General features: G+C 39.1%; 3 protein-coding genes across 9 annotated transcripts in view; 1 reads left to right on the plus strand and 2 right to left on the minus strand.

Annotated features, from left to right (window-relative positions):
- rps6kc1 (ribosomal protein S6 kinase polypeptide 1) overlaps nt 1-8,152 on the minus strand; it is a 25,826-nt gene extending 17,674 nt beyond the window's left edge. The window contains exons 1-9 of the mRNA XM_032542929.1: nt 7,961-8,152; nt 6,766-6,801; nt 4,449-4,569; nt 3,912-4,027; nt 3,733-3,826; nt 3,576-3,629; nt 2,650-3,072; nt 1,122-1,246; nt 624-722 (exon numbers count right to left, since the gene is read on the minus strand). Coding sequence (XP_032398820.1) covers nt 624-722; nt 1,122-1,246; nt 2,650-3,072; nt 3,576-3,629; nt 3,733-3,826; nt 3,912-4,027; nt 4,449-4,569; nt 6,766-6,801; nt 7,961-8,062 — 1,170 coding nt within the window. The 5' untranslated portion in view covers nt 8,063-8,152. The remainder of the gene's footprint in view (nt 1-623; nt 723-1,121; nt 1,247-2,649; nt 3,073-3,575; nt 3,630-3,732; nt 3,827-3,911; nt 4,028-4,448; nt 4,570-6,765; nt 6,802-7,960) is intronic.
- Nucleotides 8,153-8,315: 163 nt separating this feature from the next.
- On the minus strand, nt 8,316-14,557 carry moxd1l (monooxygenase, DBH-like 1, like). Its single transcript, XM_032542382.1, has 13 exons — nt 14,288-14,557; nt 13,549-13,695; nt 12,459-12,611; nt 12,160-12,243; nt 11,651-11,806; nt 11,420-11,516; nt 10,471-10,643; nt 10,293-10,381; nt 9,992-10,088; nt 9,779-9,838; nt 9,328-9,422; nt 9,037-9,121; nt 8,316-8,891 (listed from the first exon to the last, which is right to left on the minus strand). Exons 1-13 carry the CDS (start codon nt 14,555-14,557, stop codon nt 8,733-8,735), a joined length of 1,665 nt encoding a protein of 554 aa, XP_032398273.1. The 3' UTR covers nt 8,316-8,732.
- A 1,427-nt stretch (nt 14,558-15,984) lies between these two features.
- The window catches only part of snx9b (sorting nexin 9b), a 15,710-nt gene continuing 14,971 nt past the window's right edge, over nt 15,985-16,723 (plus strand). For 5 of the 7 annotated variants that reach the window (XM_032542384.1, XM_032542385.1, XM_032542387.1 and 2 more), the window contains exon 1: nt 15,986-16,300. In XM_032542384.1, coding sequence (XP_032398275.1) covers nt 16,289-16,300 — 12 coding nt within the window. In that variant the 5' untranslated portion in view covers nt 15,986-16,288. Of the gene's footprint in view, nt 16,301-16,723 lie in introns of all 7 variants that reach the window. The other 2 variants (XM_032542383.1, XM_032542390.1) reach the window with 2 other exon arrangements.

The raw sequence follows: 16,723 nt of genomic DNA on the forward strand, positions 1-16,723 counted from the left end.
TTGTGGATTTTGCATGCACCTCTGTAGAATAACACATGTTAGTATTGTGTCAACATTTTCCTTTGGGTTTTGTGTGTATGTGTGTGGAGGACGAGCATCATTGATTCAATGTTATGTACCGCTATCTGAGCTGCTTGCCAAGTCATTTCATGGCTGAGTGGTGAAGTTGCTTCGCCGGCAGCTGGTTGAGAGGACCAGCAACCTAAACTGACCTTGTGGTACTCATAACCGACGCTGAACATACACACTCAGCCCTTGCCGTACCATTCAGTGAATCTATTACGCTTTATTGCTTTGGATAAAAGAGATGGTCGAAGAAGGAAAGGACACAAAGAGGAGAAATTTGACACATCCATATTTATCTGGGCCGGGGAAATTAAATAAATGAGTGTCTGCCGGACCTAAGTTATTATTATTTTGTTTTCACCATGAGAAGTCTCCCCTTCCATATTTAATATAATATCCAAGGAGAAGATTCTGACATCCGATCAAACAAAGTAAAACTTTTAGAGTCTTTTACTCACTGCCTTGGTAGAAGAAGAAAAAAAACAGAAAGAAACAAAAGCATAGTAAACTCACAAAATGCGGCTGCAAGTTGCAAGACTTGTCAACAGTAAACTGACCTTATCTATCACCCCCAACACCCTGTAAGCTCTCAGCTCCTCGGATGGACTCTGCTGGCCTCCTCTGCTGGTGGATGGGCAACACTGTGCCCCCAAAGCCTTAGACAAAAAAAACATTTCATAGTGCTTTAATGTTGTGCTATTTTATCATTTAAACATGGTTACATTTATTAGGTATCTTAACCTCTTGCAACATGTGACCCAAGTAATATGAGACACAGTCAGTGTCTCAGCCAAAAATACTCCAGGCTCCAGACTGTGATCATCAGAAACAAGTAGTATACAGTGGATTTTTAAAGTTAAAAAAAAAAAACAGGCTGTTTCTGCCTTATGATGATGTGTTAAAGATATTTTCCAACACAGGCTTTCATTGATATTTACATCTGTAATAAACTCTACGGTACTCTTAAATACTGCCTCAAGGGGTTTGAGGACCTTGGTGGATGTACACATATGAAGCACATTTGCATAATCTAACATAGACTCCCTCCCACTCACCACTGTCTGTGTTGACCCTTGACCCATGTTGCTTCTCAGATGCTGACTGGATATCTGTTCTGCACGCATTAGATACTCTGCAGTCTTCTTCTTCACTGCCTCTCGCCGAGTGGGACTGGGCTCACCTGAAAAGGGGTGAGGGGGATCAATCAGTTTTCTTAATAAGCAGTCTTTAAAGTGCAGGGTTAACATTTTCTTTCTTTTTTTACTGAAAAAGAAGCACAGTATTACTGTGACAAGCTAATAAAACACAAAATAAAAGTTTTGTCTTTTTGGCAATGTCATGGCCAACTAAAGAACAGCAACAGTTCTTGGATGCTGACAGAAAAGTCTTCATAAACCCAGGGCCAACCATCCTAACAGATAGACACCCATGGTTACCACCTGGTATTAAAGTTATAGTGCGCAGCTTCTGTTGCCCCCATGAGGAATTCTAAGTAATAACAACAACACTGTTGCGCATCCACATGATACAAGCCTTCCGTGATTGCACAGAGCCTCACCCCCCTCCTCCACGCAGTTGCTAGCAATCTAGGAGCAAACAGGGGACCTATTTGTACTACTGTAGAAGTTTGGTACCATTCCGGGCATTATTAGTGGGGTACTAATTTACGATACACACTTGATGCTATTAGCGCCTGCACTAAGCCATTCAGTTGCTAATGCTAACTAGCCCTATGTTAGACCACGGGAAAAAAAGCTATTGGGGGGTTGTTCGGCTTCAGATGATGGTGCAAAGGACCCAAGGGTGAAATTACTCCGGACCATCACCTTAACTCACTTCATCAGGTAATGGAGAACAATATGGAAAACGGATAGTCAAAGCATCTTGTCACACATATCTGAGGGGATCGTTTACAGTAGTCTGACCCAGAGCTGTAGTACTTGAGACCGTTTTTCTATGGTCTCATCGTATTTGGACTCTTGTCTTTTTTCACAAGACAGCTAGCTTGCTAACGCCTTGCTTATGCGAGATGGGTGGGTTTTTGTAACGTTACGCACAAAGCTAACTAACTGGCTATAGTTAGTACGTATACAAGCAAACATTAGCTAACATTGCCCAGCCAGCCAGCAACATCGGCAGTAGAGTTTCGGCAAGCACACATATTGTGCCTTTAGAAGGATACAACGGTGTATAAATACGGTGTATTAATAGTGTTGAGTATACTGTGAAAAATGGTTCTTTTGAATTTCTCAGTTAGTCATGATCTGTAAAAAATTTATTTGGCTCCAGCTCCTTGAGTGCTGATGTATTTATTTTAAAATTCTGCACTTTGTCTCAAATAAAAAGAACATTACACTCTGTTCATTGTTGTTTAACCAAACTTAGGCAGGCTGGGGGAACACATATTAATGTTAGAAAACCTCATAAAATGAAATTTTCATGCCGTGGGAACTTTGAAACATACTAGGGATTAAAAGTGTCAGCCTAGAAAGAATGTACATATATACGCTGTATATATATACACACACATAAAGGTTGTGTCACTGCTACACATGTAGATGCCCAGTTCTCTCCCAAACACACCTTGCACTCCTTGCAGCAGCAGGTCCACTCCACTGCGATAGCAGAAGAAAGCTGCTTGGAAGTCCTGCTCTTTCTCCTTCTGTACAGCCAAACAGATGAGCTCACTGGCTCTGTCTAGGTAGTCTGACTTCACGTCCTTCGGGTTACCACCACTGGCTTTCTTCAGACTGCTGGAGAAGAGTGGCGTTCGGCCTGACCAGCTGACCTCTGGGTTATGGGCTGAGGAGGCAGGGACCGGGGCAGGAGATGGAGTGCGGCGACCGTGCAGTGAGGGCAAGCGAGGGCTGCAGCTGCTGCCAATGTTGGTGGCTCCCCCCTGTGGCTGGTTTGGGGAGGTGCGGCCTGAGGCCATGCCATCATCTAGCCCAGCCAAAGAGTCTGTATCCACAGGCAGGGAGGTCAGGTCGCTTTCACTGAACGGGCCTAGGGAGGAGAACAATGCCGGAGTCATTACAGACAAAAACATCCACACTTTATGAACAGCCCCAAAAGAAAATCACAAGCACCAAAATGATGAAACAAATTTTAATAAAAAACCTCAAGTCAAATCCTCTCCAGATGTGTTTACGAGCAATTTACCAAACAACCGTTGAACAAGCAGAACATAAACTTGAATATGAAAGCTAATTTCAGTTTTATTGTCCAGGGTCAGTCTGTACCGGTTTTGCTAATTGGAGTTTCATTTACTCAAGCATTATATATATTTTTGTTCATCAATGTTTTAGAAATACCTGGAAAATGCACAGATTTCTGTCAAATAAGGTAACACAATGTCACTGCTTATTCTGTACGCAGACCGATCATGCTTATTGCCGCGCATAGTCAACCCCCAAAGGCTCATTCTGAGCCAGGAAAAGCCCTTTTAATGTTTCTATGTATGAGCTCTATGTAGGTGGGTGTTATTTTGATGCATAAACAAACCTTACCTCCATACTCAGATGTGATAGTCAAATCATCTGCACCACTGATGTCTCTTTGAACTGAAAAACATGTCCACACATCTCTGAGCAAGTGTGCATTAACAGTCATTGTTAATTAAGAGGAAGATTCATTCTGAGGAATATTAACAGTGTGTAAGCCTACCGTCAGAGCTGCAGTCTGATAAACTGTCTGCCAGGAAGTCAGAAAAGGGCTCAGCTGGTCCAATGAGCTCCGAGCCGTCGTGAACCTCACCTCCCTTGAAAAGAATTGCAAACATTGCAGTCCATAGTCTGGGAATATGTTGTATTTGCATGTGTGTGTGTGTGTGTGTGTTTGGGTACCTTGAAAAAATCTTGAATATGCTGACTGCTATAAAGAGCAGGGATATTAGCAGAGAATTGCAACAGATCCTCGGAGCACTGTCTTCTTTCCTCAACTACTGAGTCATCGAAACGACCTGTATATGCATTCATGGATAGAAGGATGTGACTCAGACTGATATTGCCTTTAAGCAAATGGTCATGTCAAGGAAGAGTAGTGTTTAGTATAACACTAAGCTGCCTCAAGGGGGCAGAGTCATCAATACTACTGCAGTGATCCAAAGATCCTGGATTCATTGTCTGGTAGTACAGCAGTCTGTCACTTGAACCGTTTTTCTTAAGACACTTTAGAGAAGGTCACTAACATCAACCACTAAATGTAAAGGTAGCAGAGGACCAAAACCAATCAAACAAGAAGGCTACACACACACACACAGACACACAAACACACACAAAGACACAGACACACACACACTTTAAGCAATAAAAAATAAAAAAGACAGCATTTGGTCTCTTTCTCTGGACAAGCGTTTGACACAGAGGTGATTAGATTCTTACCAAAGACTTTGGCCTTGGCAAATGGAGGAAACAGCTCTGACTGGCTACATACATTCTTGTGCAGCTGCCAGAGGTTCTGATGAAGCTTCCGGAAATCACTGTATCTCTTCCATACCGTTATCTACAGAAAGAGCAAGACGACAGATGGATGAAGAAAGGGAGGGGGAGTTGGAGAATGAATCATGTTGTGTTTAAAGGACATGTGCAGCATCCCCAGATGGATTATATTAATTGTGTTTATCAAACACTGCTTGAAGAAGTTACCTGATTTTGAACTTGTCTATTAAAAGTAATCTCACTATCCCTTTTTATTTTAAAATATTCATTATATCTTGCTAAAGACGACATGCATGTTATGCAGCTATTGCTCATCTGCCAACACATTAAACAATCTAACGCATATGACAAGTTAAATTACTCATCTTACCACCATCTTGTGCAAAAGAAATCCTAAAACATGAGTCACAACATTCACACACAAACATGGATGAAGTAGTTCCTCACTCTGTGGCATAAAGCAAAAAATAATGTTGTCTAATGTTGAGATTAGAGTTCCGAACTGCTGGTGTGAGGGAAACACCACTCCCAAACAGGAGCACTGCTTCGTAATGGAGGTATGTGTTTCCAGGCAAAATGTTTTCACTCTGTCCCAGACACACATGCAGTAATCAACATCATGCCTGCTACATTAGCGCTGGTTTCAGGCTAGACTGCATTCCTCAGTGTGAGACAAATATAAGACAGCATGCATGTGTGTCTTTACAGCATGTTCATGGATATATTATGAGAAAGAGGAACACTTAAATGTTTTCTAAAACCTTTTAAAATACAGAACCATTTTCTTGGGCGAAAATTCTTAAATTGGTCACATTGAAGACTGTGTGTGTGTGTGTGTCCATATTTTTTAGACTGTTGGGGGGAAAAGCCTGAATGTCAGTATTCTAAAAGAAAGACAGGGAGTTAAAAAAGTAAAGAAAATTATCCTAACCTAATTCTTGTTTTTTTTTAAGTGAATTGTTTTCACAACTGATTTTCTGGCCAGTAAAAGGAAGCTTTGCCTTAGACAACCTCTTCACTAATAGCTTTAGCTTTTGTATTTCAAAAATCATTTTGTTTTTACATCAGGCATTTTTCATCATTACTTCTTACTCTCTTATTTTGCAACTATATAAGCACAAACTAAAAAATTAATAGCACAAAGCAAAATAATTCATAGAGACAATCAAAACAAAATGCGAACAAGCACAAAAAAAAACTGACTGGAAAAAAACTTGTTTACAGCATAAAAAACCTTACATTCATTGATTTCCATTGTATGACAATGGTAGGGAAATTATTTAGTTCATTACTTACACCCTAAAATTATACAACAAAATATCTGGGTTCAAAGCAAAATTCTGCTAACTTGCAGCTTTGAAGAAAAGGGTAATTTCTCCTTTACTTCACAATTTCAATTTAAGTCTTGTAATATAGGCAGTTCAGGCTGCAGGTAGTCTCTTTGCCAGACCTTCATCCAAGGCGCTGCGGAAGAGGGTCTGGCAAGCGCACACAGCATTCCAGGATGTGAGAAAAACATGTCATAAAATTGACCGGAGTATAAAATTCCAACACAAAGACATCGGCGAAAAGACATGCATCCGGCGGAATTTCCTGTGGCACCGGAGCAATCCTGGAAGTGGAATGTTGTGGATATAGACTGGGCTGCAGGTAACCATTTTCTTGTTATAGTTTTTTTACTTGCCACCAAAATTATTTTAAACAAACACTATGTATAAATGGAATCTTAAGATGAAGTACCCTCTCTATAACATTGTTTGCCCTGCTAAAAGGAATGAATTTACATTGCCGTCCCCAAAAAATATATGATATTGATTGAATTCACAAAACTACATTGTCTGCAGCAAGTAGTCTCCTGAAAAATGTTTTTTTCTCTGAGTTGGTATATCACAAGGCGTATCACACAATCTTCCAGCAGAATTCTCTCCCCTTAAGAGAGGCAGTTGTTTGCCTTTTTAAAATCTCTTAACACAAATGTATCTGTCACTTTCAACTTAAATTTATTTTGTAAATTTTTATAACTACTAAATACTGTAAAACTGCAAATGATGTGTTATTATATTGGTCTTGGAAGATCTCAACCAACTTAGTCTGAGATAACAAACAGTTTATACTATATACAGAAACAGTACTTATCTTCCAACCCTGCAGGGGAAATTCCCTCCAAAATATTTCATCAAGCTACTGTCCTTCAAGAAAGTCAACTCTCTGCAAAGGCTTTGCGCACTCACAAAGACACAATATAAAAATAATGGCTTACCTCTTGGACATCTTCTGGGTTCTTCCTGGAGATTATCTATGTGGAAACAAGATATGAGAACTCAAGGATTTAAATACTTCATTTGAGTGATTCCTATAATCTGGCAGTGCTGGTTTACACTTTCTCGTGACGCTGGCACAAGTATTAGCAGGGACACAGCACTGAGTGTGACAAGGAGTACATTATATAGCGAATGACAGAAGTCTTGAGTGTAGGAATGAGACATCCCCAACAACCATAACAAGCAGAATAGCAGGCAGGCAGAGACAAAGAAACTCAGCCTGTCCTTATTCTTACTTATTGAACTGGGAGTGTGCCCATACATCTGTAAAACCACTGCACAATCTGGTAACTGGAGATCTAGCAGAAGTTTGGATGAATATTCATCATATATTCATTTTAACATCAGATAACTTACTTGTCTATACAAGCACTTTATCTGTGAATTGCAGTATATTATCAATGGGGGCATGCGCCCATTTTTACAAATGAAAGCCTGATTTTTCAAAAGTGAAAGTTAATTTTGTCTGAGGTTTTTCACCTACCTTGAAATAGTTTCAGAGCGCAGTCAATCAACTGTACTTACATAATCAATTATGTAAGTACAGTTAACCCAGGATTTGACATTTTACCATTCAAGTCAATCAAAATAACACAAAACGTTTTCTTTTAAGGCACTTCTCTGGGAAAAAAATATAATGGCAATATGAACCAGCTATGTTGTTGATGTTAAAGTCTAGCTAAACATGCTTCTGCTCAAAGATGATAACGTTATCTCCTTATTCTATTATTATTATCGTCTATTTTAACACTACATACTCTATAACACTAAATAAGCTAGCTAGCTAGTTAGCTATCTAACGTAGCGGTTAGCGTAACACAGCGTTTAATTTATAGGTCATATTAAATCAGTCTGGCTATATTGCTATTGTAAATTAGCAACTAGACAATCCACTGCCACTGAGTGTAAACCCCACACATTTTATAACATAAGCAAGTTCTGAATGTGCGTATTAACTACATCTACGGCGTTCATAAAAGCTGCTACCATTGCCAGCGATTCATTAAAAGGTTAAAGTAACGTTACTTGTGTTTGCATCATATTAGCTTGGTTAGCACAGCTCAAGCTAGACAACGAGCTAACAACACCTAGCACTAGCCTTGCTGTCAGAGTGCCCATCCTCCCTTTACTTACCCTTGCGGTGACTTTGTACACAGTATAGCCTTTCAGGTGCTTTTTCGGATCTGTGACAGTATAAAACCGAGCCAGTTCTCCTCTGTCCCGCTGCGATATCATTCTGATAGTGACAACATTGCCAAAGCTACCAGTCGGCTAGCCATTCACATCCATTCCCTGACAGCACAGTGACAGGAGGCAAAAAAGTTAGAGCTCCTCCTGGAGGAAAGCCCATGTAACTACACTTGCATCCAATCTTTTTTTCTTCTTTTTTATTAAGATTGTCATTAAAACAGTTTTATATATGATTTGGGGTGTACAGTATGTATTTTATTAAGTAAGAAATAATCTATTAGTTTGGCTCTTTTTTACTGTATACATATAAATACCAGCAATTAGGCTTAAGTGCATGAAATTAACACAACATGTACACAAACAGATAACAGTGTTCGTGCCATTTATTACATTCATAGCCATGTCATGTGCATAGACTAAATGAGAAATTGTTGGGCAATATGATAAAACCTTATTCACCAATGCATGTAATTTTGTATATTTATGTATATATTTAAAAGTAATTCAATTACTGACACTATAACCTAATCTGTGATTAATAATCAATAATAAAGACAAAAGATGTGCTATGCATGGAAAAAAATAAATCAGAAAACGTTATACACCCTTTCCTGTGAAGTTTAATATAGCCAGTTAATTAGAATAATATTTGATCAACTGTGCCTTTTTTAAATCAAGATTGCAATGGTTTGGAGCTGTTGCTCATACAACCATGTTACATCATTGCAATCCAGAGTAGCAGTAGCACAATTCCTGCTGGGTCCATAATCCAGGAAGTGCTGAGTCTGCTTGCCGCGTTGTTATTATGACAAGTGTCACTGGGTGTCTTCATCATCTCTCTGACTGTGCCATATAAGTTAAATGATGAGTTGGTCTGTGGAAAAAGAAAATATATTATATAGAAATACCTCTTTTATAATACCTGTTGGAAGAAATGACCTCAGTCATCCACAAATTAGTATTTATTAGATTGTAGACAGAAAAAAATACACTATCAACCAATTCAGACTGTTACTTACATTGTCATCAGAGATGTACTGAATTTGTGGAAGTTTCTTTAGTAAACGCTCCTGTGCAGCTATGTCATCCTGGTCCTTATACGTGCTGTCAGAAGTAAGTATAGAGCATGTATTCATCAGAGCATATCAAGGTACAGCTGCTTGAAAAAAAGTGTATGTAGTGTATACATGTATGTAACCTGTAAGCTGTTTGTTAACCACCACTGCTGCTGCTGATTCTGTCTCAGCAGAAATATTATGCCAAGGACTGCATTGGGTCTCATTGGTAGCTTGTGTTTCATTGATAGATACCTTGTATTTGGGTGGCTGACACATGTGTTGATCTTGATTGCAGGGTAGTAGAATAGGAAAGCCAGGCACATCTCATCAGTAGTTGCTAATCCCATCTGATGCAGGAAAATGTGATTAAAGACATGAGATTCTCTGCTGTTGGATTTTTAAATAATAATAGTATTATGAGTAGTATCCTGTATCCTATTGACCTGTTTCTCTTAAGGACTCCAGCCTTAAAAATTATACTGTATTTCATTTGTACAGGATGTTAAAGGGCCCACGTCATTAGGTTAAAATTCCACACAGTTTGACCAATGCATATTTCGCCAATCTTTCAGGTCGGATACATTTGTTTCATCAATAGTCATCATGTTACTTGTGGGTTTTTTTTAAGTTTCTTGGACAACACTGATTTCATTTTAAGTACATGGTATGTGAAATGACATGAGGTCATTCAGTATTTACCCACCTTCGTGACATTGGTGCGATCAGTAGTACTGTAGGTGCACTCCACTGCAATCTCATCACTCTGTAATGGGAGAAAAGTAATCTGATAAATTATAGAGAACTGATAATATTATAGTGACGTTTTTAATAGGCCAGACATCTAACAACTTACTCAAAAAAACTGCCTTGTAAGCTATGGGCATACTATTTGGTCATGGAGGCAATGGAGACTTACCTGCTTAATGGTCTTGATGTTTCCCAAACTTATGACCTGCTGAAACTCAAAGTTGAAGTTTTCATCCAAACCCAAGAAGTCTATCTGCTCTCCATTTCTACAGAGACGTACGAAATAACACTACGTTTACAAGAAAACAATGACCCAATGATAATCAGCATTGAAATTGAATAATTTTCCAAATCAATTACCAACAATTTGTAATTGTGCCTTTCTAAACCAGTTAAATTATAGAAATCTCTCTTTTTTTTAATTGATCAGCTTTGATATTGACTAATATAAAGCAAATCCCATTTCTTACCTGTATTGGCCAACTCTGACCTTCCTCCCAGCCAAGTGAGTGTGCAGTATAATAGCGAACACTTGCAGTTCAGGCACAGGATTCAAAAGCTAGAAGTGGAAAGTTAACACCATCAGGAATAAACAACCCACAAAAATAAGCTCTTAACTTTTGAAATCCATACTGAACCAATACAGACCTTTGAAAAGAGGGTGGTATTACACACACCGTAGGTGTGGAATTGAGTGGCTTTCGGAGGGATGTTGTAGCTGATATGGTGAAGTGGCAGCATCCCTGTGGTCAGGATTCCCGCATCATACTGCCGTAGTTGGGCTGTATAGTGCAGTTTCATTCCTGAGCTGTCTGTCCTACCTTTACAGAGAGACAGAAGTTTAAAAATTGCATCTTGGAATAAGAGAGAGTAAAGAAACAAGATGAAATGCTCCACTACTCATACAGTCTGTAACACTGTGATAGTATGGTGTATTATTGTCCAGACAGCAGCCAAAGCACACGTTTTTCACGTTGTATTAAAAAAAAAGTGCTTTGGCTGCTGTCTGGACAATAATACACCGTATAGTGTCATACTATCACAGAGTTACACAGTGTATAAGTAGTGGAGCATGTCTTCTTTATTCTTTACTCTGGAATCTCCCTTTCCCCTTAGCTGCATTTCGTTGCAATGTACCTGTACATGTGTAATGACAATAAAGTTGAATCTCATCATCTCATCTCAATATGCCACCATTGCATTAAACACAATGGTGGAATTACACTGGTTCTGGGTTCAATGTCTTGCCAAAGGACACTTTGGCAGGGAACAGGGACCACCAACCTTCTGATCAGTAGACCGCTCTTAACACTTGAGCCACAGTCGCCCCAAGAGAGCTATTTCCAGTCTGAGTCATAGCGGTTACTGTATGGTAGTTGGCATTGTTTGGTGCTTAATAAAAGTGGACATTTAGAAGACAGATGCTATTGATTACATCATGGGAAATGATTTGGGAATTTGATCCCCACTAGGGGAAATTCACGATATCTTGACCTCAATCAAAATGTTTCTAATCTGTAACCAGTAAAACACAAAAGAAGTTTTAAAAAAAAGAAACAAATACCAGACTGATAGACAGTGTGAAAACAGTATTTACCAGCTGTTCTGTTTTGATTATTGTAGTGGATTTCAAGCCGATAGAACGTGTCTTCACTTCCAACAGGAATACCCACATTTTCTGGAAGCTCATATGCCTTAGATTTCAGGAATAAAAAACTGTGAATTAGCCTGCACCAGAACAACACAACAAGACAAGGATATACACACAAGAATACAGACAACAAAAGGAATCTTTGTATTCAGAGACAGACACTTGATTCTCCCTCACCCCTGCTCCCACTCCCCATGCAGCCACCACCCCGAAGCAGGCATCCCCTATGTCGCCCATGAAGCACGGCTTGTCGTAGGGCTTCACCACAAAGGTGGGGCAGCGGTGCAGCAGCATGTGATGCACCATGTCAACGTTCTCAATCACTGGTTCAATCTGAGGGAAAGTTAGAAGACATTGGGTACAGATGGTTTAAAAAATGGAGAATAAATGAAGACATAAATGTTAAAATCCTAATGCTTGTAGATCATTTTTCAGCCATGGGTTACTTTTCCACAGTTAGAAATTCATTTATAACCGTACCAAAGTAGTTTTCATTGCAACCGTATCAAAGTATTTTCATTGCAACTACTTTTGTTCCAGGTGTTTTGCATCTGAAAACCCAATCCACTTAGAAGCTGACAGTTTGATGTGTAAATCTAACATCTTGGGTAAAGGACAACATTCAATTGGTGATTTTGATTACTGGTGACTAAAGAGCGACATGAAAATTAATTAAAATTGATTACCTGATATATATGATGTTTTGTTTTTAAGTTTGGAAACTGCATGACCTTGCAGTGGTAGTAGGTACGAGTCTGAGGTATAGTGATCTGCAAAGAAACAACGATGAAGGTAAAATCAACACAGTTTGTGTTTGTCTTAGTCTGGACAACTACTTGTGTTAGAATAATTTAAATTTGCTTGTATTTTTGAAGTGTTTTCCATCCATTCATCCAAACTATGTTGAAAACTTTAAGCCAAATTTACAATTTAAAAATAATACCCACAAACATCACTGTCATTGTCTTTGTTTAATTATTCCTACATTTTCCACTGTTGCACTGAGATAGTTGAGGTTGGTTGACGTCGTCCTGGACTTATAGTTCAGCAGATTGACTTCCTTGGTGCCCCTAAGATCCCCATGGTAAGTGATCTCATCTGTTTTTCCATAGGCATAGATTAGTTTAATGGGTTTATCCTGTAAAAGAGATGGCAATTTTAGACAAAAAATATAATACAATACATAAGCAGCAACATGAGAGGGATTTCTTTGGGGGAAGAAAAGGGATGTGGGGTGTTGCTGTGTTCTCAAAACACTCAAAATGAATCCAGTTTACCTTACAAAACTACTTATTTTTAAAATTCAAGTGATAAACCGCAAAGGTTTAGTAATCTGGTTTTGTATTTTACTTCCACAAATGTCAACACACAGACAGGTGTCATTACCAAAATGGTATAGCATTTCATGTGCTCGATGCGAAACAAAATATTGTGTGACTCTTTCTTTTGTTGCTATTGTCTTTATATCTGAACACACCCAATTCAATGTATGGTAAGAACACTCAACACAAAAGAACTGGCATGATTCTAACTGTACATAAATACCATCAGGGAATTTGAGCGCTACATAGAAGAATTAGTTCAGCAATACAAAAGACTATAGCATTACAAAAAAATAAGCCACAGAGAAAAAAAATGAAAAGATGGTGGTTTTGATTACAGCTTTATGTTCTGAAACAACAACCAAAGTTTAAGGAAAGTAAGGTCTAATGCGTTAATGAGGGATGTTGGCCTGTTGCATTGTATTGTTCCCATTCATCAGCAGCGTCTTAAAGTGAGTAACCCAGAATTCTTACAAGAAAGGGTTTAATAATCCATTCTTTCATACTGTATAAAGTTTCAACCAGGCTGACATGAGGACATATCCAATCTCACCACTCATTTAGTGTGATGTAGCAATAAAACCTCAATAAATTAAAATAAAGGAAATACTACTTAAACCATATAATGGATGAATCAAATAGTTTCTACATTATTAGTAACTGAAGTTGATATTTTTAGCATGCAATATTGCTGCAGGTGCTCATAAGCCATCTATCTAATACCACAGTTAAATATGTATCTGAATGTCTTACAGTGATATGGAAGTCTTGGCCGTCACACGACTGAATTGACCTCCGAAAGGTCATGATGGTTTGACCGTCGCTTTCAGTCATTGAGAGGAGAGTGTAGCTCTGCTGCTCGTCTACCAAGGGCTTGGAGTTCCCTGTGGCATATTCATCCTAATGGACAAAAAGACACAACTTTCACACAGCAGAAAGACATTGGCCTAATTTTGTGCTATGTTTGCTGTTCAACATGAAAAAAATAAATGCAAGACATTTTGCCTGTAATCAGGGCTGTAGTACTCGAGTCCGGTCTTGGACTCAAGACCGTTTTTCTATGGTCTCGGACTTGTCTCGGACTCGCTAGTATTTGGACTCGGACTTGTCTTGGTCTCGGCCACTGGTCTTGCCAAATATGGCTTTTGGTTTTGACCGAGTCCAGGTGTCTTTGTTATATTGATAATAATATTGGAAGGAAAGTGAAACCCAAAATGATTGTCTTGATACTGTCATGCATAAGACCTTTTTTTCTGTCCTGGACTCGGTCTTGACTCGGACGAAAACCTTTTTGGACTCGGTCTTGACTCGGACTCAAACCTTTTTGGACTCGGTCTTGTCTTGGACTCGACTAGTCCTGGTCTTGGTCTTGTCTTGGACTCGACTAAGGTGGTCTTGACTACAGCCCTGCCTGTAATATTCATAGATATCCAAGTTTGGTGGAAACATAAAACAAACTACTACACATGTTAAAGTTCTGCTGATGACTTACTGTGAAGTAGATTCCATTGGGTCTAACTCCACCTGTAACCATGTCTGACCCCTTCATGCCTCCGTTCGGACTGAAGCCAAAGCTCACCCAGCCTGTTGTGTTGACTGTCAGCTTAAATGTAATGTTTCCTTGTGGGTTATCAAAGCCCCAGTTCAGGCTGACCAAACGGTTCTGGTCCAGATACTCCATGAAGGGCAAGGCGGGGTCCACTGTCTTGGCTCCTTTTGTCCAAACCGAGAACAGGTAGAGAAAAGAAAGCAGAGAGTGCATGATGTCTCTGTGAAGTTGAAGATTTTCAAACTGAGCTCACTGTCTGTGAAGCTGCCAAACCACGTCCCACCCTCCTCCAGCACACCTGCTTTGCTCGATGAACTCAAGTGATAGGCTACAGGTGAAAAATGCTCAGTCATTTCTCATTCGACTTTGTAGAACAAAAAAAAAAACACACTGTAGGCCTATATCACATTGGCTGCGGTCTTGATCCAATTACAAATCTGCAAGATCACTGTTGTTGATGTCATAGCTGTGAAAAGCTTCAGCTTCAAAGTCTTCAAAGTTTTTGGACAGGTGGGCTGCAGACTTCATCTACTTACAACCCCCTCACAGCTCCTCTTTCATTGATATCAACCTGTTCCACCGGTTCTTTCAAAGACAAATGAGACCACTCAGGTGTTTGATATATAAGGAGGTGAGGGAGGAAGCAGGAATAAAAGTGGCAGACCTCCCTTTAGTTGCACCTCAACAGACAGTTGCACTGCTTTCAGTGCTTACAGTACATACAGTATGCTACACACTGAAAATTCAACTGTCTTTAGGGCTACAATTTGACATGTAAAAGAATTTCAGCAATTGTGCTTTAAACGATTTTAATAGCTTTCAACCCTTTAAGTGCTTCAACTTCAATTCCCATTAAACAGATGAATTTGATGAATTTCAGCGCTGGAATTTCCTCTTTTTTTTTTAAATCAACCCTTTTCTAGTTTTAGGGCAAGGAGTGATTATAAAGATGTAAGCGGGTCAAAATAACCAGACAACTATATTATTACTACCATTGTTGTTTTGTTTTTGTGTTTTTTAACTTAATGGCCAATTCTGACCACAGAGATATAATGTAATGGCACATTGAGCCCAGCAGAGGCCGACTTTAGCAGAAGAAAAACCTTTAGGTCACTCCCTTTCAGCCGTTGAGCCAGCTGTGAGCTGTCAACAACTGTAAACGCACTACATTAGCCGTTTTGGGATTACAACAATACACCACTTTGACCATTGTTTGGGCTCAAAATATCACCAACTAAGCCTAATTAGCATTGTTTACGTAGCCTATTTTGAAAAATAGCATATATTAACCGATGAAACACGAATTGGACATTTATAATATATTTTTCAAAGGAAACATGGCTTGTTTTACTGGGCAGATTTCCAATTTGACTGTCGATATTATTATATACATTTATTGAAGTGGTTATATTATTATTATTATTATTATTATTATTATTATTATTATTATTAGGCCTATTAATTTGCCTTTTTCTAATTTTAACATTAACCATTTTTAATGTATAATATTTTATATATTTATTTTAGTTTATTTGTTTCTTACGTTTTACTTAAAGTGAGCCGGATTCAATTATTTTTAATTTTTTTTTATATCAACTAGTCATGTCTTCGAGGGCCATAGTCGGACCGAAACTACCTTTCCGGTTTCTCTCCGTAGCGGGTCCCTCCCTCCCTGCTGTCAGCAGCTCGCTGAGCGGTTCAAACTTGCAGCCACATTGAACCAATCCATTCCTACCGTCTTTTTTCCAGGTTTTGAGTTTTAAAGTGACACACTGTTCTTCGTAATGTGTTGAAAGTCTACGGTGCGGCGGCTCTTCACCGGGAGGAATTACCGTCTTGTCTGCGCTTTTAGTTGAAAAGCAGCGGGGGAAATGTCCAGCTGAGGATTGGAAATCCTGAAAACCGCAGGGCCCGTTTTTGTAATGATTGATCAATGCTTCGACAATGGCGCTAAAGGTTAGTATGACAACTTTTCTAGGCTGTTTTAACGTCAACTCGGGTGTATTGTCTCCTCCAGCTGTATTTTTTATTTATTTGTTTTTTTCCCCAATAACGCGGGTTGTGGACTTGGACAGGCACAGACGGAGTTGTAGTTTCTCGCGTTAGGTTTGTAGTGAACACTTCACTCGATGAGCTACATATTAAAATTCAAAACTTAATACTCTGGTGAAAAGCGTGTAATGGACGCTTACGACACGTTTGTTTACAGTAAATGTGACAAGAATGTTTTTGCTATACATGGAAAATGTGTCTCATTAGGATAGTGTCTTGTGACATTTTACTACCGTCCCAGTTTCTACCTCCGTGGAATTCTGGGAAATGTAGTCGTGTGTGTGTGTGTGTGTGTGTGTGTGTGTGTGTGTGTGTGTGTGTGTGTGT

The sequence above is a fragment of the Etheostoma spectabile genome, chromosome 18, assembly GCF_008692095.1.
Source record: "Etheostoma spectabile isolate EspeVRDwgs_2016 chromosome 18, UIUC_Espe_1.0, whole genome shotgun sequence".
Classification (NCBI taxonomy): domain Eukaryota; kingdom Metazoa; phylum Chordata; class Actinopteri; order Perciformes; family Percidae; genus Etheostoma; species Etheostoma spectabile.